Genomic DNA, 24,947 nt, shown 5'->3' on the forward strand with positions numbered 1-24,947 from the left:
TTCCGGATTTTTAAAGGTTATAAAAGTTTTTAAATTTATTTAATAACAATAAGTAGTTTTGGGTTCAACGATTGCGAAGAGAAGACATAATGCTATTATATTAATCACTAAAACACCGTTAAGAAAAAGATCAATAGTTAACAAAAAATGAAACGTGAAAAATAATTAATTTTCAAACTAATTTATTACTAAGATCATAAATCAGTTAAAACTAGACACTAATTTTCCAATATATAGGTTCCTAAAAATTATATTCTTCCCAAGATTAAAAAGCATATTTTTTAGACCATTATAAATAATATAGCATAAAATGAATAAGATTAGGACTAACCTGGGTTCCAGATAAACAAAATCCCCAGCATAATAAGTCTCACCATTGACTTCGAAACCTTCCATCCCCATGCTAGAATCATCTAAACCTTTTTTCTATGTTTATTCATTAATTTAATTAATTTTAATTAAATTAGGCTTTGCTTTATTTTAGTTTCTTGTGAACAATATTTTTGGTTAAAATGATAATTTCATTAATTTAGGAAAAATTTGAGCCCCTGATAATGCAAAACTCCTTGTAAAATTGAATAAAATTTTTTTGATGCTCATTTAATTATTAGCGCTTTGGCAACGTAAAACGAATACCCATCTTATATAATATTGGTATCCAGAAATTTAAATCCCAAATAAAACCCTACTTAGTTCAAATCTTGGTATGAGCCTAAAAAAAAGTCACGCATGCTCGGGCCCAAAAATTGAATTTTCAGATCTTTCTTTTTTTTCTAAGAAAATGGTTTATATTTAAAAAAAAATAATGATAACAATAATTCCTCATTCACAGTTAGCGAGAATTCGCGGCGAAGTATACCAAAATACAGCATATTTTGAATAATTCGCTTCGCGCTAACCATGAATGGGGGGTTAAGATAAATTACCCAATCACCAAAACTGCTATTGACATCGTTACTGTTAGAATTGGTCTCTTCGGTGGCGCAATCATCCTCATTGACGCTCATATTTGTGATGGAATTATTACAATTTTCTGTTTTGATGGAGAATTTTTCGTGCTTCTTTTCATCGGCTTTCTTCCCTTGAACCAAAAAATTTTTCACTAGCTTTGGAAACTCCGAATTATTTTTATTCTCATTAAAAGCGGCCAATGATCTAAGTACGAAATATCGGAGGTACCTTAAGGAGTTTTAAATAGCGTCGAAATAAAAAAGATCGTTTTGTTTTTGTAATAAAATTGATTTTAGGTAATGATATTTAAGGTTAAAGGTAGATTTAGTAATAAGTAATATTAAAATTTTTAGATTATCATTTGCTTAAGCAAACGTTTTTTATGGATATAAGCTAGAGTAAGGAAGGATACTTTTTAAAATAATTTATTAGTAAATATTCATGTCGGAAGTAGTGTTGTTAAAAGGCCCGCCTAAGATTTTAGCCAAAATATTATGTAAGCCTGGAGATTTTGATCATAATGGCAGAAAGGTTTGGATCTTTATTTGCTAAATAACGAGGCTTACGTGATATTATTTTTGCCAAAATCTTACCTCTTTAAAAATCGACCCAAGACCTTGAACATGGGTTGAAATTCATCGTGTTTGTAATACGATATTATTTGAATATTATAGGGTTTATTTTTAGATTATAATATTATATTTTTTTAATTACTTAAACTGCTCTATCCCATTTTAAAATCGTTCAAGAAATACTTATTTTTCTTTTCTTAAATATATTACATTAAAATTTTTTAAAATAAACCTGTCGTTCCTTTCATGTCCATCACTAAGTTCCAATTCTGAGGACGGGGGCTGACTAACTTTAACGGTTCTCAAACAGACCCTATCTCTGAGCACAAAATATCGGTTCATCAATTCGACCCCTGCGTTCACACATTTTGTCTGTTCAAAATCATTTTTACTCTCGCTGATATTTCCACTAATTTCGGCTTTGGACTTGGTTTGGTGGTCAAATTTTTTGGAGAGAGCGTAAAAGAGAGCCTTTTTGAGGCAATGTAGCACGTGGTCTTGGAATACGTCTAATCTCGTGTATTTATCGGTGTCCAGATAGCGCTTGATGGTCTCGAAATTCATGGGATTACTTTTTGAACGTGCAAAAATCAGTTCTTAAAATGCAACTTGCATGTATGACGCTAGGGATGAAAAATAAGTTTTTCGCAGAAAAAACTAACACAAAAAGTTGTTTATCCTGTTCCATTTTGATCCAATCATTTTATAATTTGCTCATTTTTGTTAAATTTAGTTTATTTTAAAAAGAAATTTTTGTTATAAGGAAATTAATTTTAATTTTTGAGTTTTCCAACATTTCGTTAAAATCATTTTTAAGCTTTTTTTTCTTTCGTTTTTTTTTATATTTGGAAAAAGAAAATTTTGTTTGTTTTATATCTTTTCGTATATTAAAAAAAATTATTTTTTTTAAAAAAGTAATATATAAAAATTATGTGAAAAATAAAATATATAAATTTTATATGAAACATTAAAAAAGAATAGTACATGTCACCCTAAAGAGGAGTGAATGCTAAAAAAGAAATCTGCTGACGAAAGTTGAATCCTTCGTTGGGGTCGCCTAATATGCCTCATATTTTTGCTTATGGTTTTGATAAAATTTGGAGCTTTATTTCCCAAAATGTAATAGGTATTGGTAACTATTGGTATGAAGACTGTGTTTATGGATCATTAAAAAAAATTATTAAATTAAATGCAACTCAATGAGAGAAAAAAAAACAAGTTTTAAAGGGTCATAATTTAAAATAAATGTGAAAATAATAATTACATAAAATCATTTCCGGATTTTGGACTATTTCAAATAATCTTGCAATGTTTAAATACGATCTCTCAAACTTTGTCAGACTGGAACTCAAGCATTTTCATTGAACTTCGTCAAAAAATTTAAATTTTCATGTTTTCCTAATGAATTACACTAATTAAAGATATTTTTTCCATTTAGCGCTTATAATTTTTTCCACTCTGCTTTAAAAATAAAATTTATTTTCTCAGTAAAGGAATAAGACAATTATATTTATGGGCAAAATAGGCAATTATATATAAACAGGATGGTGGTAATAAAATTTAACCAATTGTTATAATTTTATATATTCGTAATTTTATATAATATTTTAAGTTATATATTTTTTTATAATTTTTCATGCATAAAAAAATTATTTCAAGATGAAATCACAAATTTTTAAAGATTTTATATTTAAAACTTTGATATAAATAAATAATTTTAGAAAATTTACTAAATAATAAGAGTCGCAATTTGAAAGGAGACTAGAATCCTTGAAAATAGTAGGTAGGACAAAAAAATAAATGAAATTTCTCTCTGATCTGATTTTACTGTCCGGGACTGGCCTGGAAAATATAGGTCCAATGCAGGAATTTACTTTCACTGAATTTAATTTATATAATATTAGACCAAAAATAAAACAATCCTCATGTCAAATTTTAATTTCATATGTTCTTATATAAACGTTTTAAAATTATGTAGAGGAAAGGAATAAAATCATTCCAAATGATTACATGTCTACCTTTTTATCCCTGAATTTTTTCCTACAATGTTTGTGCAAATATATTATTTACCCTTTAAAGTAACTGGGGAAAAAGTAGCCCGGCAAATCACGTAGTTTTTCGGAATATCCTTGCATAATATCTTGTAATGTATCACTGTAATAAACGCCACGATTGTCCTATAAGGGAGGGGGTTATTGAATAAAAGAACATTATTTTTTTTTATTAAAATATACATAAAAGTTTAATTTTAGAAAAACAACGGAATAAGAAATATTTAATGCAATCGTAGCTAATCGTTTAATTAGATTTTTAAAAAAGGGACAATAAAAATTATATGATAATTTTATATAAATTGTACGGTGTATAATTATATACAAATAGCTTGTAAATAAATTTAGGCATGTTTTTTTTGGATACTGTACGAGCCCTGTGTTATTAAACACGAATTGAGTGTTGTACTCATTATGGTAAGTGGATAATAATTCCCCAGGAAAAAAGTCCCTGAAAATAATTCCCCATTTTTTTAGATTTTAAATTAAATATAGCATGCACAATGATGGAAGTAGGAGGATCAAGACCTAGAGGAAGACCCAAGATGACGTGGACAAATGTGATAGCGGCGGATATGAGAAGCTTGAATCTTACAAGTATTGATGCTCAGGACCGTCAAAAATGGAAAAGAAAAATCAGAGGGAAAACTGGCCTACCCGGGTAAACCTGGAAATCGCCATAAAACGGAGAAGAAGAAGAAGAGATCTCCGGAAAAAAATTCCTAGAATATTTTTTTTTAAAATTATCAAAAATAATCCCGCCGTTAAAATAACGAAAATATTTCTTAAAAAAAATTATATTCAGTAAAATTTTCTGAACGTTGAGTATTTATTCTCGACGTTTACGGATATTTTGAGCATTTCTGTTTTAATTCTAAGCGATTAAATAGGGTAATCTTAAAATATGAGAATTGATAAATCGGTTTAGTAGATAGCATAAAAAATATAGATTTGTGACATCTTGGAAAGAAAACATGATAGATTTTTATAGAAATAGATGAAAATTATGAAAAAGTTATACAATTTAAAATTGAAAAAAAAATGTGAAAATTCAATATTAATCACTAGTTATTATTCATAATTTTGTTTAAGAATTTTATTTGGGAAATTTTTTTTTATTTTGACGAATTTCTCAAAAATTTATAATATTTTATTTGGGGATTTTTTTTCCTATTTCGTTAATTTCTAAAAATAAAATATTTTATAAGATCTAAAAAGGGAGAATTTTTTTCCGGGGAATTATTTTACAGGAAATTTTTTTCCTGGGGAATAATCTTCCAGGGAATTAATTTCTAGGGGAATTATTTTGCTAGATTCATTCATTAACTTATCTTTAAAAAAATAATATGGAATCTAGGGCGGTGCCGAATCACAAAATCTTCCAATATTTATCAAAACCGATCGGATAACCGATATATATATTAATCTTTTACTTGTTATGTATCTTTGAATAGATGTCATAAAAAATCAATTATTATTAATCTTTTACTTGTTATGTATCTTTGAATAGATGTCATAAAAAATCAATTTAGGCTAAAAAAATAACTAACTGTAAACTATGACTTGCAAAAATAAAAGATTTTAAAAAATTTTGTTTCTCATGGCCAAGGTTTATTTTGTTTTTCTTCTTCGCTCTTAATTATTCATTTTAAAAATGGGCAATGTTTGCGCCTAAATGTGACTCGTTAGATATTTTTAAATTCCTACTCTTGTTATAGGTAATATATAACAAAAAATAATATCACTATTTGCTTTGCTTTCTTTTCGTTTTATTCATTTAATAAATTTTGTATAAAATATTTAAAAAAACTTTAATCATATTACACAATCATGGTATATAAACAAAAACAATAAAAAAATGGCTTAAAAACTTAAAAATATCGGCCAGATCAGAATTTATATTTAATTTCGGCACAATCCTAATGGAATCTGATATCATATGTATTTCCTAACTTTTCAAGTGAAGGTAAAACCATCACCAAAAGATAAAATTAGGCCACATTATCTATATATTTATATATTAGATTTGATCATATAACTTATAATATAATATTAAAAAGTAAGCTAGAACCTGATGAGTGATCAACCCAACGTAAATAGTGACGAATATAGTTCTAACCCTGAGTTGGACATCTGGTTTACCCTTGATCTCTTCATACAATTCCGTTTTCTTTTCGCACACAAATCTGTATAATTGCAAGGCTTCCTAAGGTAAAAAAAAATCAGTGAATATGAAAAGATTTTTTGGTCCAAACCATGAAATAATTTTATAAAAGTTATCTGACTCAGCCCGAAAAACTTGTCCTAAATTCCGGTAGAGCTTCGCTGATCCCTAACGTATATGGCTGGGAAATAAAATATTTGAATTTTTCAAAAAATGCAACATTTTGAACATTCCAATATATATTTTATTTAAAAAAAAATCATTAACAAAAAAAACAATACCAAATTAAATTAGAAAGTAAAATTTATTTTTAGTTTCGATATTTACCACAACTCTTTTCACTTCAATAATTGATATGATTTTTAAAACATAGCTGACTTTTATTTTGTGAACAAATAAAAACCAAAAAAAAAATTCACAATAGTTTTTAAATTGCGAGCAAAATGGGGTTTTTGCTTTTGATAAAAAAAATACAACCCCTCTAACTATTTATAAAATTAATCATGTCTTGCTTTAAAATGCAACAACGATAAAAAGAAGCAAAATACTTTATAAATCGTGGATTCTGGATCATTGAAGGTGAAAGCGTTTTCGAGCATGAGATCTAAATCAGAGAAAAATTCTTGCGCCGTTTGGTAGGAAATATTATTGTTGTAATACAGTTTGCGATTTATGGTGGTTAAATCAATGGGTTGGGTAATGATTTGGTAGTAATCGGGGTACTCCTGAAATATAGTTTTTTTATGTAAATGTTTTTTTTATATAATATCATTAAATCTTGCTAAGGATTGAGTGAGACCTATCGTGTTCAAGATTCTTATAAAAGGTGGGTAAAATTTCACGGATTTATTAATTAAAATGGAATCTATGAATTAAATGTTAAGAAATGAATAACAAAATTCTACATTACATTGATTAGACTATTTAAAGGAATTAAGGATAACATTGATCAAAATATAGAAAAATCTCCATTTTTCTAATACAATATGAATGGATTGCCAAATTTTTAGCCTATAATCTATATATATAATCTACTTAATCAAGAAATGAACGTTTTCGTATAATCTTAATGTTAATTTTTGTTTTTTCTATCAACTTTCCTATCCTCTTAATGTTAAATAAATCGATGGAGACTATATATCTCTAATGTTAAATTTTAAGAAAATTTTTTGTACATTACGGGATTCGAACCTATGACTTAACGTTTTAAAGGCAAACGTTTTTGCACTCAGCCACCTTCTATATTAAATTTTGTAATATAATCTTTCTTATATATGTTATTATTTTGCTATTAACATATTTTTCAATTAATTTATATAATTTAGATCTTATTGTGTTATATTAAAAAGAATACTAACCACACCTCAATTATATTAAAAAGAATACTAACCTCACCTCAAATTATGGCAAAAATGAATATTATTAAATTTAAAATAGCAAATTAAATTATATTTAGCCAATCGAAAAATAAACATTTATCTCATATTAATTTTAGCGTAAGTATTTATATTCAATCAAGTAAAATTTATTAATTTTTATAAAATTATTTTTATATTAAAATTTAGATTTAAAAAATAAATTTAAATTATTTACCACCCCAAAATATGGCAGTAAATTTTTTTTTATCTCAACCACAATATGGGAGCTCTGAAAATAGTATAAAATACCTATTTATCAATATCTTCCCATGCCAGAAAATTAACTCCCTCACTAATCCTAAGTACTTATTACAATTTAGATTTAACAAATAAATTTAAATTATATTTAGCCAATTGAAAAATAAATATTTATCTCATATTACCACCCCAAAATATGCCAGTATAAAATTTTTATCTCAACAACAATATTTGAACTCTGGAAATGACATACAATATCAATTTATCAATATCTACCCTACATTTTTATTACAATTTCATATATTTTACGCTAAATTTAATAAAATGAATAAATAATCACTAAAATTTGTCATTTATTTTATATAAAAAAATGTATTTAAAAAAAATTTCATATAATAGTTCAAGATTTTATTATTCCCGTCATTCTTGACGGGTTATCAACTAGTAAAATATATATTTATCAATTAAGTTATTATTTTATTGATATTATACTATTCAACGTTTCTTTACCAACTTAATTTCTAAATTAAAAAAAATGAATGAATTGGTGAAACTTTATTTAAATTTTTTTTTTACTTCAAATATAAAATATTAAAAAAATATATATTTCAAACGCGAGGCAAAAGTTATTTAAGGAACATCACGGGTTCCAATATTTTTTTAACATTGTATTTGATTCCAAGTTTTATACTTTTCCTTAGTAATCTCACATTGACACTGCCTTTCATACCTTAGTTTTTGATCTCATATACGGTTAACCAAAACAAAATAAAATATTTTATTCTTTCATAATTTAATTATTCTGAAATTTTAATTAACTTTCGTGATTATCAAAAATCGTCGATTCCCACATTATTAATAACTTAAATTAATATTTTTTTTTGGAAAAATACTACTGATTCAACATTAATAAGGAGACGTCAACCATTTTTGTTTCATAATTCACAAACTGTAATACAAATTTGAAATATAAAAAACTTTTAGAGCTTTTAATAGCGGATGATCATTTGTGGCCCAGGATATTTTTTAAAAAAATAAAGATATCAAAATTATTATATACCGATTTTAAAGGAAGCTTAAGAAATGGCGCGGCTAAGGATTTTTTAGAAGACCGATCTTGAAAATTCATGAGCTCATTATAAATATCTTGCAAACGAGAACGTAGAGCCCTAAATATCATAAAAAATAGATTAGTATATAGTGCGTACAAATTGAGCGTTTCACGCGTTGCAAACGCAAATAGCATTTCAAGTGGTATCGCTAATTGATCAAATTATCGATAAGCACAAAAACCTAAAAAACGCGAAATGGTTTGCTTTTTCAATACATTTTTTTTTATAATTTACGTCTCGCATATTTTATCATGCCTCAATTTAAACAAGGGATGCTTTACGTTTTATTTAAATTAAAAAAGCACGATAGTAAAACGCAAAAGCTCAATTTTTATATATCAGGGTAATGAATGAGCTGGGTGACCAGTGTATAATTTGCTACTTTGTGAAATATTACAAATTGGTTATTAATGGCTGCATGATTATTATGGTATTCTACCCCCCCCCCCCCATTTTATCAATTTTATATGTGCCATTTTATAAGAAGGGATCATGACTTCCGGTCGATATTATAAGCCCGTTATTACTACATCTTAAAAAAATATACAAAATTAATATTTCGAGGTATTATACGAGGATCCCTAAAATGTAAATGAAACCTTAGATGAAATGAAGTAAAAAAAAAGGAATGCAAACAAGAACAAGAGGTTAAAAAATATTAAAGACGCCTCCTTAATTCTCTTTCGGTTTGCCTGTATCTAACACATAAGTCGGACATATTAATTCTAAACAATCAATCATTAACATTTGTATGAGTGTGGTGCTATTAACTAAATAAGAACAATGTATACTCTCTCTAGTTAATAGGTTTATCCAAATAATTTCCAATCATAATATGACGATTTATGATTAAAACGAAAGCTCGGAAGGAAGTATAGTGGATAATAAATATTAATTTTTATTCTTATTTTAATAAATAGCAATTAAATGTGCAATATAACTTATTTCGGGGTGAATTTTTTCTTACCTTTTTATTGTTTCAAATATAATTTAATATTAGCACCATGGTTAAAAGTAGTGTTGTTAAACGGGTCGTTTTGAGCCGATTTTTAAAAAGGGCTAACTCATTATTTTATCAAAAAAAAATATTACGTAAGTCTGAAGATTCTGCTCATAGAAAGAACAAAGTTCTAGACATATATTATCGTAATCTCGAGGCTTAGACAATATTTTTCTGGCTAAAATATTGAGCTAGCCTCTTTTAAAATCGGCTCAAAACGAGCCGTTTAACAACCCTAGTTAAAAGGTAAGTGCTGCAGAGCTATTTTAAAAATTCTATGGAAGCCTAATAAAGAGCAAAGGGAAGTTGTTGGATATTATAAATCAGAACAAGAATTCCTTTTTACATCACTAAAATAGCAAAAATCACTTCAAAAAAGACATTGAAAATTTGATGATAGTTTATTAAATAATAATACATAGCTTATTATTGGTACTAAATATAAATTTCTGAGAAAGGAAATATCAAATGGGTCGCTAAAAATTAGATCAAATAATTAATAAATGGTATAATCACACAACTTAACAACATAAAAAATATTTTTTCTTTGCATAAGCAAAAAATAATTAGTGAATTTAATCAAAGAGTAGGATTAGACTGATTAAATCAGTAATTTTTTTAAACAAAAATCACGATTTAATTTTTTTCTGTCTTGCTTATTTTAAATAATTTTTTGAATAATTTACTATATCTTATTTAAATAAATATTTTGACAATAAAAAAATAATTCATGCAAAATTATTTAAAAATAGTAATTTGTGTAAAATTATATTAAAATAATCCATATTATTAATATATAAATAATTTTTCAATTATTTAACATTAGTTTCCAACATAGTTTATCTTAATGTATTGAAATAAGTATATGTTCGACTAGTTTTACTCAAGATTTTATATTTTCCTTCAGGGATGTATTATAAAAATAAAATTTGATTTAAATATAAAAAAAACCTTTATTCTTCATTAGAAAATTATTTAGATAGTAAACAAAACCTACCCTTCAACATAAGTATTAATAATGAACATATCGTTTTTCAAAGGAAAGAACATATTATGCATTTCCATTATAAATTTGCAGATTAATACAACCCTACCACTTATGGCCAGCATAAATTATAAACACAACACACTCCATATTAAAAGGATAAACATGTATAAATATTTGAAAGTTGATGAATAGGTATCGTATAGCTCGTTTTCATTCACATATTTACTCTATCACATTCATAAATGGTCAAAATTCGATTCAAAAATTGGTGTACATATTTTAAATCAAATTATTATCGTGTGTATACATCATTCGGCTTACTTTGTAAGTCCAGCCCCGGAAGGATCCTCTTTCACAATTTCTGCGCTATTTAAATTGGCACTCCTTTTGTTCCCATCATAAACCGCGGTGGTATTCATATTATTTTCCGATGCTATGATCTCCTTGAATTTGGCGTTATTAAGCAAAAAACTTTGCATTGCTTCGGCAGCCCTATAGCCTGCTATAGACGAAGGTTCGTTGGGTACATTGTAAATGTGGGTTTTGAAGGCTTGAACCAATTTAAAGGCGTCACCGAGCAATTTCGTAACTGAAGTGTACTGGTTATTATTTAGAGGAGGAAAAAAATGGAGAAATATAAATCATTCAAAACTACTAAAAAATTTTTAGAATTTTTTTAATGTTCCTAATTATAAGTATAAGAAAGGAGTCAAAAATACCCTCCTAAGTCTAAAATTAGATTACTTATTTAGGTTCGAGCTTGCGAGCCAATCAGCGTAGCTTATTATATTTGAATGTTTTACTTTTAATGACTTATTAATAAAAATGTGAAGTGAAATTTATACTTGTCCCTCCCTCAATGCCCTTTCGATATCGGTAAAATCAGCAAAATTCGCGCGAGGGTCATTAAGCTTTTTGATGAAGTGCAACGCTAATTTGTAACCATTTTCATCCTTTGAAAATTTTTATCATAATTAGCTAAATAATACCCTCTTCATTCTTCGGTCGTTATTTGTTTATTCAAATATATTCGTACAATGGAACTTTTTTAAATATTTTCACATCATTTTTTCTTATAAAATTTTATAATATTTACCGCTTTTGTATAATACTTCTTTTTTTTAAAAAAAAAAATTCAATTATCGAAAATACTAATTTTATTATTTGTACGAATACAAATAAATACAAACATTCCATTATCGGTGGGTTAATAAAATAAGATGCAAAAACTAAATAACCGCTAGAGGTTTAGATTAAAACCTAATGATCAAAGAACAAGGTAGTATTATTTAGATATATTTTATTTTATTAAGAAAAAAGATACATCAAATTTATAAAATATAAGAGGTAAAAAATAATGTAAAAATTTTCACATCGTATTTGATGGATTGATATCAATACTAGAGATATGCAAAGCTCGGCCCGAAAGCCCGGTCCAAGGGCCGGGTAAAATTTTTTATAAGCATATCTATTGATATATGCAGATCTAACTGCATTGCCATCCACGGCTCTCTTTCTTGATCTCCTCCCACCCAACATACAATTTACAATACTAATTATTTTTTTTATTATACAGTTTTTTATATAGATTTTAATTTACAAATAGTTTACATGATATTTTTAATATATATTTTTAAATTACATTATATTTGTTTTACTTTCAACGTTCAAAGTATTATTTTAAAATTGTGATATAGTTTTATATAAATCTATGATATTCCAGTAACTTAATTTTATTTTGTATATTTTCAATTTCAATATTTATATTCTTTCCTCTCGTCTCTTTCCTTACATTGTCTTTGTGAAACCCGTGATTTGTATTATATTATTTTAGCTTCAAAATAATTCAAATATTTAATACTCTATTATTTATTGTTTTTTTTTAAAAAAAAATTTCATAAATATTTAATGCCTTGCTATTAATAAAATATTCATTAGTGCATCAATCGGAATATTATATTTTATTCTATCTAACAATAACAGAGCGAATCCAATAAAATTAAATCTTAATAATATTTAAGAAAATAGGCCATCAACCTCAAACAGGGATGGGGCATAGCAGAGGTCTGCAATAAGCAAAGGACACGATATATTGATGATTTGTTGTTCTTATATAATAATTAATTAAATGTACTTATTTTATAGAAAATTATTATTTTGATATATACATATTTTTTTTAAATTTCATAACATTTTGATTGATTAATATTGAAAATAAATTACAATATGCTTATTTCATTGTATTTCAAGAGCTCTCTAAATAAAATACGAAATCCATATATAAAAAGAAGTAAATACATAAAAATTTAAACCCATTATTTATAAACCAATTATAAATATAAAATATAGATTTAGATATAGACAAAAATGTGATCACATGAAAATTCTTACAAAATAATTCGAATGGCTAGGCCAGATTTTCCGTAAAATTTTAAAGGACAGAGTCTGACTATTTGTGGAATTTTAAAGGTCGGGTAACTTGTTTAAGAATTTTTAATGGCCGAGCTTTACAGATCTCTGATCAATACCACTCTTTTATAAATGTTATAATCGCCACTAACTTCGAGCCGAGTTATCTCGTTATACGCTTCCACTAATCTACCCATCAATTTTGTCGTGTCGTTCTCTTTAGGTTCTTTAGTAGCTTTTGGTATATTTTTGATACCAACACTAACATTGTTAGTTGGGGCAGTTTTGGGTGGCCTACCTCTAGATTTTTTAAAAACTGGAAGATGGTCGTCTAAGCACAAATTGGCGTCGTCCGAGCTCATTGGGTTGGAGTCGTCACCTATTAAGTTGGGGTCGTCTGGGCCCATTAAGCTGGGGTCAGAGTTGTCTAGATTAGTCAAGTAATCCGAAGGCAAAATGTTTGCATAGGTGTGCTGTTCTTCGCTCAGCTTCCTTCTCAGATACCGTTTAAAAAAGAGAGCATCCTTGTAAAATATAAAATTTCAATTGTAAAAATATTTATAAAAGTAAAGTTTCTTGGAAAGAAAAAGACGAACGACTAAATTAAAAGACCAGAACCCTGAAAAATCTGAACGTAGCATAGGACTTTATAAAAAAAAATTGGAGTAGCTAAAAACCTAGTATTTTTGATATCTTGTACTAGAAAATAGGTCCAAGAGAACAACTTGAATTTAAAAAAAAATTCACACATGTTTATTGATATTTTTTTGCCATTAGTATCGATATAAATTTCGAATACATACAAGATACATTCCTAAATCGAAATAATATAAGGAAGATAATATAAAATTAATTTCATGAATATAAAAGAAAAATGTACAAATTTGATTATAAATTTTACTTTTATATCTCCAAAAATTATTTTTAAAGGAATGAAAAATTATAATTCATATCTAAAATAAAGATTAAAATCTTATCAGGTCCATTTTTATCCAAAAAAGTAATTGTTACCTTGTATATTTTACTGTCGGAAATATTGTATGCCATGGCGTTATTGAACATCAAAAAAAAATCATCGAGTAACTCCGCCATTGAGGTGTACATGTTTTTCTGTGCGAAAGAAATTAATTTTATTTAAATTGTATATTATCGATGAATCAAAACGTATCACATATTTTTTAAAAAAAATTTATATTCAAATCCAAAGCAGCATAAATATTGCATTCAAAATGATCTCCATTTTTTTTATAAAAACCATATGTAAAAAAATGGAGCTCATAAAACATTACCCTGCATTCACAGCTAACGAGAATAATAGTGTGGGAGTACTTCATAAGGTTGGGTGAGGGAAAAGGTGGGTAAAGAATTGTGTAACAGATAAAGAATCAATACTCACGGAAATTTTTGGGATGCATATATCTATAAATTAGTTATTACTGCATTATAAAAAGGGAAAAATCTTAAAGGGCATATAAAAAATTTATAGATAAAGGTATTATTTCAAGATAAATAGTATGGTTTCGCTCTGCTTGTTGCGAGGAAATAAAAATCCATTATATATGCTCGAGTTTTAATGCGGTACTCCAGACCGTTGTCTGAAATCTACCATTAATAAATAAGGGATTTGATGAGTTAATTATATTGTCGGTCGGTATAATACTTTTTCATAGTACCCAAAAGGTCAATATTATTAACAGTTCAAAAAATGAGCCTCTATTAAGTCTGAGGGGGAGTGAATTAAATAATACTTATCGATGAATGCCAATTTAAGATATAATAACTATAATAATTACCCTTCGAGAAATAAAAATAAGTGGCCATTCTGATCGCATAAAAAAAGCCGTGATATTCCAAAGGATATGGGAATTGATAGAAGGGTAATTACTGTTCCCAGTTGAATATTTGGAATTCCTAATCTAATGGAGAATATAAGAAAATTATGGAGAATGAAGTAGCATCTAGGTATAAAGGCACATTCAGAAAGATATTGAAACAATAAGGCATAAAATTATAACAGAAGCTTGTAGAAGCAATTTATGTAAATTTGCTGTGGTAATATTCAGACAAATGGTGATGTAAATATTTTAAACCATGTGAACTTTAAAAATAAATTTATGCAATAGATGATTTTTTTAATGAACACGGCCCATCTTTCAATTATGTTATACTTATAATTTTGAAATAGCTGGAGGAAAATAAGTTTCTTAAATAAAATCAAGATTTTTATTATAACTAAAGACTCTTTATAAATAAAATAAGTCCAGGCTATATTTTCTTATAATTTCAAAATTATATGCAATGAGATAACTAAGGTGGTAAAATTTATTTTTTTCCATTGAATCTGTGTACCATTTGCATACATCCTCTGGATAAAAAAGGGTCTTATTTTTGGTTATACCCAACAAATAAGCCATCGAAATCAACTAATTGAGTATATAGTTTCACTCTAAACTAATATTTCACTGTAATAAATAAATATATAAACTTTGATCTTAGCCTTGATCTGGGTCAATGCCATTGGCTTGGTAATCTCTTCGTAGTAATCCGGGTAATGATAAGAAGATGGTAGTCTGTTAAAGGGGTCAGATAATTTAACAGTGCCTCCTGTACCTGAATTGGCACTTGAATTATTAAAATTATTTGGTAATGAAGGATCTTCTAAATATCTAATTTCTTCGTAAAGTTTCCAGTAGAGAGAATTATCTTCCATTTTTTCGTCGTCACTACCTTGGTTATTGGTGCTAAGCCGAGTTGAAATAAAGTTGACGTTTTGGCCAATTAAGGAATTACTCTTTTTTTTTAAATTATGTGTGATGATATAAGATTAATTATAAGATAAAGTGGTGCAAGATTAATTAATAAGCTTTTAAAAAAAGAATTACTTTGAGTTAAGTGATTTACGATCTTATAAAAAATTATTCTTAGATTTCAGCCTTATAAATATATATTATTTGTAAAGATAGATAGTTGGAAATTAAGTTTTATTTTTTAGGAACCCATTTCAAATATTTAAAAAATTTTAATGACTTGGTTATTAAATGTGGCATCTGTTGCATTGCTATATTCATCGTCACTTGTCGTTACGGAGGTCATGTCGCTAGCCCGTTTCATTCTGACGGTTCTTCTATGTTATTTTTAGTATACATTATATAAGCTTTAAGGCTGTTTTCTGGCTCGACTTATTTTTGATCTTTAGGCGATTTTAAGCTAAGACACTCTATTTAGGTTTGTTTAGTGTTTGGTGGCATTGTTTTTTTTCGTATTTTTTCTTTATTTTATTTAAGCTGTTAAGTCGAAGATAAATAGCCAGCTAACCAAACCCCGGTTTAGTAATAAATCGAACCAGGACATGGCCTAATAAATAAAAGTGCGGTAAATATTTTTCCCCCTATTAAGATAATTAATTAAGGATAAAAAAAATTCAACGCTTTAAAATTAGATCTAAATGTAAAGATTCATAATCTAACTTTAATCTGTCACTAGTTTTGTTAGAATTCATGTTCGAATCTGCCTGAGTTATGTTTTTGCTATGTTCTAATTCCATTTTTTTTGTAGTAAACAATTTTTTGAATTGATTTGCATGCTATCATTGATTATTATATAGATAAAAAAATAATAAAAGAAAATACATAATGTAGTAAACAATTTTTTGAATTGATTAGCATGTTATTATTGATTATTATATAGATTAGAGATTTGCAAAGTTAGGCCCGGCCCGATATTTTTTAAACAAATTCGGGCCGGGTCGGTTCGGACCTTGGAATTTTTTTTAAATATAACTAAATTTATCAATTTTATATTGAATTTTTTATGTAAAATAAAAATATTTGATTTTATTTATTGAAACTAAACGACATATAACATGTCTTTTATTTTGAGTAATTATAAAAATTAATTTATATTTTAAATAAATTCGGGCCGGGCCGGTAAATATTTTTAAAAAAAATTTCGGGTTCGGGCCGGACCTGCAAAACTTATTTATAAAAAATTTCGGGCGGGCCGGCCTTGAAAAATTAGGCCCGATGCAGATCACTAATATAGATAAAAAAAATAATAAAAGTAAGGACATAAATAAACTTTTAAAATAATTAGTAAATGCAATAAAATGAAAGGGTATCAAAATTTTAGATCCAATTTTAAATTATATATTTCATGTATACAGCGGCGTATCTGGGATTTTATTTCGGAAGGGGAATCAGATATTTCTAAAATAAAAAAGGAGTAAAACAACTTCTTCATCGTTTAATGACGGTTTCCGAAGCTTATCCAGGTAAATCAATTTCCCATCTGATCTTTCTCTTCCACTTTTTACGATCTTGAGAATCGCTATTTTTACATTAATGATTATTTTATTGCCATTTGTTATATTTGGATTGTATACTTATAGACTATTTATTTTACATTATTTTAATATTTCTAAAAATTTTAATATAAATTTATATAAAAATGGAACGGTGATCTTTCATTTTATATCATATTTTTTTTTAAGATGGTATCTGAGATATATAAAGAGAATTTCCAAAGGATATAGCAGTCTACATGCTAAAATTTGATTGCCAAAATCTATCTCATTTTTTATTTTAAAAAAAAATCAAAATATTATATTTTTTATATATTGAATATAATTATTTTGATATAGCAGCATATATTTGGGAGACCGGGGATAGTGTTATCCCGGGGTAGGTAATTTGTTTCACAAAAAATTTAAAAACTAATAAACTTTGAGATTTGAAATTTAAGCCAAATATGTATTATAATAAGGTGCTTAAGTAGGTCTAAAAATGTAAAATTGCTCATGAGAAATTTTAAATGCACATTATAAATAATGTTGTTCAGAGTATATATCGATAATAAATTATAAAATAAAGTCAATTTTATTATGTATAAAAATATTGAAAATATTTATGGTAATTTAATATCTTTAAATAAAATTTTAATTAATTGTGAAGACCTGGGGCAGGTTTGACAGGGTAGGTTAGCCATTTTTAAGTAGGGATTGAATAAAAATATCAAACTAAATTTATAAGAATATTTGCCAGTTTGTCTAGGGTCATTAATGACAATATGAATATGATTGACTTATTTTTTGTAAATTATATGACAGTTTTAAATGAACAGTTCTTACGGGTAATATATAATATAGATGAACCTGGTAAATTTAACATATTTGACAATTTAATTTTATTCATTACTTAGAATTAACATTTTTATATAAAAAAAACATTTTAAAAAAATAAATAAATACTATAACACGCTACGCGAAAGGGTAATAGGTACCTTGAGTATTTTTGATAATTCTTAGATTTTTATTTTTTCAATTTTATATTAACACATTCGAGCCAGGCATTTTTCTCGTGAACAAAAAAAATTTTTTTTCCCTAAAACTTAGTTAAACAAGACAAAATAACACATTTTCAACGTTTTTTTCAAAAAAGTGTACATATTGCAGTTCTAGCATCTATGCCTACTGGCCGCAAATGGTTAATGCCCTATTAAATCAAATCTAATATCTGTGATTGGATCAAAACTATTCAATTTGCTTCATTTTTTTTATCAACCTTCAAAGTATGTCCACCTTTTTTTCTATCATTTTCCATTCCAACCATCATCAATCCTTTAGCTATCTAACCTTTAATTACTAGAAGAGATATGTTTACCATTTTTCTGTCTCATATGGCGTCTATAGAGCAACCATGTATTCACTACAGACTAATATATGAAAGAAAACTTACATATAAAACTTTTCCATTTTATGTCAGTTCTGCAGGGTCTAATTAACAGCCTGAAGATCTTCTCCGGCCATGCCACCGTTATAGTCTAAAACTAAGACCAGAATTTTGACAATGAAAAACGATTTATCGGATACAGACCATTTTCTCGTTCGTGATTGAATTATACCCATAAATGATGATATGGTGTTAAGAGATTTGTTAACAAGCCATTTGCAAATTATAAAATTATTAGAATCAATGTTTTAAATTTAGAATGTCCAACCTAAAATTTCAGAAACTTCCCTTTTTGTTTAACACCTATTTGCCAAATCTCGAGGGTTACATAATATTATTTCCTTATAATCAAGGAAATTTCTTCTTTTTTTAGGATTATCTCATGTTTAGACTTTAGGGTCCCCCATTATAAAGCCATTATCTTTGCAACTGCTAAATAAAACGAAGAAAAAAATAATATTCATATAAATTTTATGATTTTTATGTGGGAGAACAGATTTTAATAGTCCTATAAACGATATCTGTGCAAATCCCCATCATCAAAGTTTTTTATTTGTGGATTTTCATAAATAAGCGCGAAATCATATAGCATTTCAAATAATTCACATAAAGAGAAAATTTTAATTCCTAATTTATGTGGTTTTGAGCGAATATATTACTTAAATTCACACCGAACTTTCAAAGGGGGCTATCATTTGGTCAATATATAATATCACTTCAATTAAATCTTTTTCAAGTTCACTTTTATTGCATTAATAAATGGTTTTAATTTTAAAAGCTTATCATAATTAGGCCGAGCCTTAAGAATTATATTATCCTTAACATTAATGCAAAAGTATCTTCGCAATTTCAAGAATTTATTTCTTGCCATGCATTTAAGAAACTTGAGAAATCACTGACTCAAATGCCCAATATTGCCTTGTGGATGGCAATTTAACAAAGCCCGTGTAAAGATGATCAATAAATTATTAATTTCGAATTATTATTTGTTGATTTTCCAGATGATTGAAAGGAATAAATATTAGTTTTCTCAGCTAAATTGTTAATAATATCATCGTCAATAAAATATTTCAAAAGCAAAATTTCTTTTGGAGGGAAAAATCTGATTTAAACTCTGTTTTATATTTATATAAAACATTATTTAAACAAAGGGCTTTCCTATAATTTGGGATGCTATAATGAACATAAACTTCCAATACCCAGTATCTGGAAATATCAAGTTATTAAATCATCTGTTGTATGCCTCAGAAATCCAATGGATGTGGAGATTATCTAAAATAATTATAAAAAAATATGCATAAAAATGAAAAAAAAAATCTATATTCAATGCGTTCTATATCATATTTTCAATAAAAAATTATGGAAATTTGCATTAGAAAATACCAATGTTGCCAATTAGCATTTTCTTCAAAAATATCTTATAAATATTAATTATTGATAATTTTTACTAAACATAAAATACTAGAAATAATATAATATAAAAACATTATATATGTTTGATTTATATACATACTTATATATAATGACCATCAATTTAAGTGTAAAAATTGGCATGTAAAATACCTAATTTTGAACTTATATTTCAATATAATAAAATATTGATTTTCATAGGTTATGATAAAATATGAATATTTTAGAAATTATTTTGTCTAAATATCCATTTATTTTTAATATAAAAATAAGCTGATTATAAATTATGATGACAAATAATCTCCCTGGGTGTGAAGTGGTTAAAATCTGCAGGTCAATTAAAATAAATTTTAAAAAAATAATATCAATTAGTTGAAAATTATGTTTAATACTCATATTTTCAATTTCTCATCAAAATATCTGCAAAATATAGCAAAATTATTAAAAAAAATTAAGACTGGGTTTTAAAATTAAAAAAATTTAAATCTCAGGTGGGGCTAGGCTTAAAAATATTTTTTTGATCTCTGTAAGTCTGATAAATATTAACTACAATTATCAGTAAGTCATATATTATGCAAAACTTTGTATATCCATGATCCTGGCTCATTATATGTTTTAGCATTTTTCACCATTAATGTCAAATCTTTGTACAAAGATGTTAAAGAATCATATTCAACATTATTTATATGCTCCATAATCATGGTTAAATCAATTGGCTCTTTTATAATGTCATAATAATCTGGATATTCCTAAAATATTTAAATTTTATAAATATAAGATTTTTCTTAATATTAATTTTTCTATATAAATTATAAATTGGAAAAAAGTAGAACTAACTATTAAATTTATACTTACATTTCGTGATGGTAACATCTTAAAAGCTTCACATAGTAATTGATTGGTTGTAGGATCATGATAATTAATAATATAATTAATCAGTTCATTAATGTGTTCATATTCTTCCTATAATGAGCATAAAATATTTATATAATTAAATATAATTACTTCTTGTTTAGATATTTTTTCATTGTTAGATTTCTCTTCGCAATATAAAGTCTTTTTACTATCAGAAGTTAAAAATATATCTTCTCTTTTATCCTTCTGTTCCATATGAGTTAATTGAAGGGTTTGCAAATTCTTTGTAAAAGTTTGATTTAATTCAAAGCAGTCTAAGTAATCTTGAGAATTTGGCTTAAGTAATAATAATATAGATAAAAATAATGTAATAAAAAATTACATCAATGCTTTCGTTTACTATTTTAAAACAATTCTGTATATCATTAACAAAAGACTCAATGTCTAAATAATGATTATTATGAATTTTATTCTGAATATCAATTATTGACATATTGAAATTACTAAGACTGCTGTTAAAAAACATTAAATTAAATTTAATAAAATTTATATACTCATTTAAAAAACTATCAATTAAACTTCTACCGTCTGCAGATCTCTGATTAATTAAAGAATTCAACAGCCATAAACATATTTGATTCTAGGTTATACAATAAAAACGGTATTCCTTTTTAAATAAACTTGATCTTTATTCTCATTTTCATTAACATACATTATCGCTTCGATTAAGATTTTGGAATATTATATAGTTTAAAGAGACATATTGTTTTGACATTAATGGATAAGCAGTCAAAAAATATGCGAATTTTTCATAAATAGAAACAATTAAGGTTATTGCCACTTTCGGGGGGTAAATTATTTTTTTATTTTTATGATTTTTTTTGTTAATTTTTTTTAAAAATAATATATTTATATTTAAGATATTTTAAAAAAGTTTTTCCCTACAAATTTTTATTTAAAATATTTTAAAAAGGTTTTCTATAAATTTTTATTTTAGATATTTTAAACAGTATTTTCTACATAATTTGTATAAAAGGTAAATAAATAGGAATTCTTATTTCAGCACCGTTTATATATGGGGGAGGGAAGGGAGTAAGAGAATTTTGTCTACAAATTTAATTTTTTATTTAAGATATTTTAAAATAGTTTTTCCTACAAAATTTTTGGTAGATGAAACTTTGCATTTTTAATTTTTTTGGTTAAAAGGCACAATCAGAAAGTACAAAGGTAAACAATTTTTTTTAAATCTAATAATTAAAGATGACATGAAGATATTTTATGCTATTCTAAATATTTTTTCAGTTGAATTCAGTCCAAATGTTATAAATTTTATAAGCTAATACTGGCTTAGTTAATAGATTTTATAATATATTACACAAATATCTTTCTTCATAATGAGAAACTTTAATTCTATATTAAATAATGCAATGAACTATATTTTTTAATCTTTTAAAATCATTATTGTATAAAGTCTGTTGACACCAATGATGTTGACACCTTGATGAGGTAGATAAGGTTGATACAATTATAAGTGATGGAAACTGTTTTTTCAGGTATATTATTATTAACAACTTATAGAATCTATTCTAAATATTATTATAGATGTCTTAGCAAGGAAATCAGCAATGATGAGCAACATCATGAAATGATCAGGACTGTTCTGATATCTTTTATGCTTCAAGAAAAACATCAACTACTTTAGCGGATTCAAAGTGGATAACACAATGGATTATATTGTGGAAAACAAAATGGGTTGCAATGGCACAGGGTTACAAATATTGATATTTCCTGTGTGGCTCAATGATATATATATATCATTGGTGTGGCTACATTGCTTCAAACAAATATCTTTGTTTTTAAAATGACAAATGGCATTTATATCATCCATTATTTATTATTCCTGAAATAAATAAATTTATTGGTTGTATATATATATAAGAAATTTAAATTATCATTATAGTATAATTTTATCCTGTAAATAATATATTATAAATTTATTTATAAACATATAAGCCAAGGGCTATATTTTAATAAATAGTATCTAGTCATTTAATTGTATTTGTGCATAAAAATATTTTTGTAGCCTATTTTTATCATGTAAATAATATATTATAAATTAATTTCAATAACTGTTTATTAAAAAAGTTTATTGTTTAACTTCAAAAAAACCGTTATAACTGCTGAATAATAAAACAAAATTAAAAATTATTTTGCAGATATATACTTTACCTACAAATATTAAACTAAAAGATCCATGCAAAAAAATAAATAATAACATTTTTTATATATGTATAGCCCCGCCCCCCTACATGTTATAAAAGATTTTTTCCTGTATTTATCATTTTAAATTATTTTATGAAAAGTAAAGAAGAATTTTCTTGTCAGTTAGATTAATATTTAAATTTTAGAAGGTTATTTATCAATTTTAACAATTGGTCATAGTTATTAAATGTAAATATTATTTATCAATGTAAAATAAATAAAATTTGAACAAAAAAAGCAAATTAATGCCTAAGAAGTTGCAGGAGGCTTAAACTCTAAGAAACCAGATAAATATAAAAAAATGTTTTTAATTCTTATTTATTAAAAAAAAAAAAGAGTCTTTGAGATTATTTCAAGGCAATTAAAATTTTATAAATTAATATTTTTTGATTAAATATTAGGATGTTTTAAAAAAAACTTGGGTTCAAATTATTTTTTAATTTGCAGATGGTAAAACTAAAAATAAATTTTATGTCAAAATTCATCAAAAATTTGTACCATATAAAACTAGTGAATGTATTTTTAGGAAAATTTTTTATTTGTATTTTTCATATTAAATATGGTTAAAGTTAATGGGCATAATTAAAAAGTATATATTGCATTTATAAACCATATTCATATTTTTTAGTTTTTCAATTTGAATTGTTTGCTATAGGGGATTGTTCTGTGCATATGTAACTCTTTAAATTTTATAAGCTTAGGTTAATAAGTAGGATATCTTGAATGTCATTGTAACCTTTAAAAAAGGTGTATCATTACTTTATATTAGTTATTTCCTAATCCTTCCAAGCTTCCTAAATTTATGTCATCTTAATTTTATATTCCAAATCTGGACCATGCTTGATTTTAAAAATTGGGCTGGGGTATCATTTTTCATTTGCAGAATTCAGCTAAAATCATAATTTCATTTGCAGAATACAGCTAAAATTATTTTGAATGATATTGATATTTGAAAATATGGCTAAGTTCATCTTATATTCCTCCTCATTGTTACTCTTAAGATCAATAAAAATACTTTTAGATTATTAATATAAAATATTACCTTAGTAGATTTTCACAAGTAAATAAAAATATTAATTGTAAAAAATGGAAGAATTAAACACATCTTTTAAATATAAATGTATATCAGTTTTGAGCTTTAATAAACCAGGGTGTGATATTTAGTATTTTCATTAAATATCGCAGGTGTGATATTTAGCCTTTTCACTAAATATCATGGAAGTTAGTAACAATCACGGCCTGGTAACAATTATTGAAGATGAAGATCTTCAAATTTCATCCAACTTATAAAAGAATTCCAAATTTTATCCAAATAATTTAATTCATACATTTAATAGCCAATTTTCAACTTAATAATTTTATTTCCCACATAAAAAAAACTATTAGATTAAAAAATCAATAATGATGTATTTTCTTTTCATAGCCAATATCTATTATTTAATATAAAATTTATATGTTCAACTAGGATAACTCTTATAATTTAGATATTTACGATAAACTGGTGAGTCAAATTCGAATATATATATAATACAGGATAAGGTTAAGGAACGCAAGATGTCAGTAAATAGTCACATGCTAAAAAGATATTTTAATCCCCCCAAATATATATTAATTTTTTTTTTTAAAGCTAATCTTACTCCATAAATATATTTTTTAGAAATCAAACAAAAGAGATAAATAATATATATCTTAAAACAGATTAGATTATGAAATTTAGCCTTATATTTTTAAAGCAAATTTAAAACAAAAATCAAGCCTTCTCCTATATCATGTACATACAAATCTCACTATCCTATATCAGTCATTGGAATTTATGCAGATATATTTTATT

The 24,947-nt window shown here is 25.9% G+C and overlaps 1 protein-coding gene across 2 annotated transcripts in view; it reads right to left on the minus strand.

The window, feature by feature from the left end:
• Nucleotides 1-21,149, minus strand: part of LOC135929388 (uncharacterized) — a 38,700-nt gene extending 17,551 nt beyond the window's left edge. Inside the window, exons 1-17 of one of the 2 annotated variants that reach the window (XM_065465939.1) lie at nucleotides 21,005-21,149; nucleotides 20,855-20,962; nucleotides 20,581-20,748; nucleotides 16,331-16,446; nucleotides 15,891-15,987; nucleotides 15,349-15,654; nucleotides 13,875-13,973; nucleotides 13,016-13,387; nucleotides 11,300-11,407; nucleotides 10,776-11,053; nucleotides 8,415-8,523; nucleotides 6,287-6,463; nucleotides 5,646-5,780; nucleotides 3,594-3,700; nucleotides 1,756-2,094; nucleotides 927-1,179; nucleotides 332-426 (exon numbers count right to left, since the gene is read on the minus strand). In XM_065465939.1, coding sequence (XP_065322011.1) covers nucleotides 332-426; nucleotides 927-1,179; nucleotides 1,756-2,094; nucleotides 3,594-3,700; nucleotides 5,646-5,780; nucleotides 6,287-6,463; nucleotides 8,415-8,523; nucleotides 10,776-11,053; nucleotides 11,300-11,407; nucleotides 13,016-13,387; nucleotides 13,875-13,973; nucleotides 15,349-15,654; nucleotides 15,891-15,987; nucleotides 16,331-16,446; nucleotides 20,581-20,748; nucleotides 20,855-20,962; nucleotides 21,005-21,109 — 2,972 coding nt within the window. In that variant the 5' untranslated portion in view covers nucleotides 21,110-21,149. The remainder of the gene's footprint in view (nucleotides 1-331; nucleotides 427-926; nucleotides 1,180-1,755; nucleotides 2,095-3,593; nucleotides 3,701-5,645; nucleotides 5,781-6,286; nucleotides 6,464-8,414; nucleotides 8,524-10,775; nucleotides 11,054-11,299; nucleotides 11,408-13,015; nucleotides 13,388-13,874; nucleotides 13,974-15,348; nucleotides 15,655-15,890; nucleotides 15,988-16,330; nucleotides 16,447-20,580; nucleotides 20,749-20,854; nucleotides 20,963-21,004) is intronic. The other variant, XM_065465938.1, reaches the window with a different exon arrangement.
• Nucleotides 21,150-24,947: the final 3,798 nt, after the last annotated feature.

This window comes from Gordionus sp. m RMFG-2023, chromosome 5 (assembly GCF_954871325.1).
Source record: "Gordionus sp. m RMFG-2023 chromosome 5, tfGorSpeb1-WG-v2, whole genome shotgun sequence".
NCBI lineage: Eukaryota > Metazoa > Nematomorpha > Gordioida > Chordodea > Parachordodidae > Gordionus > Gordionus sp. m RMFG-2023.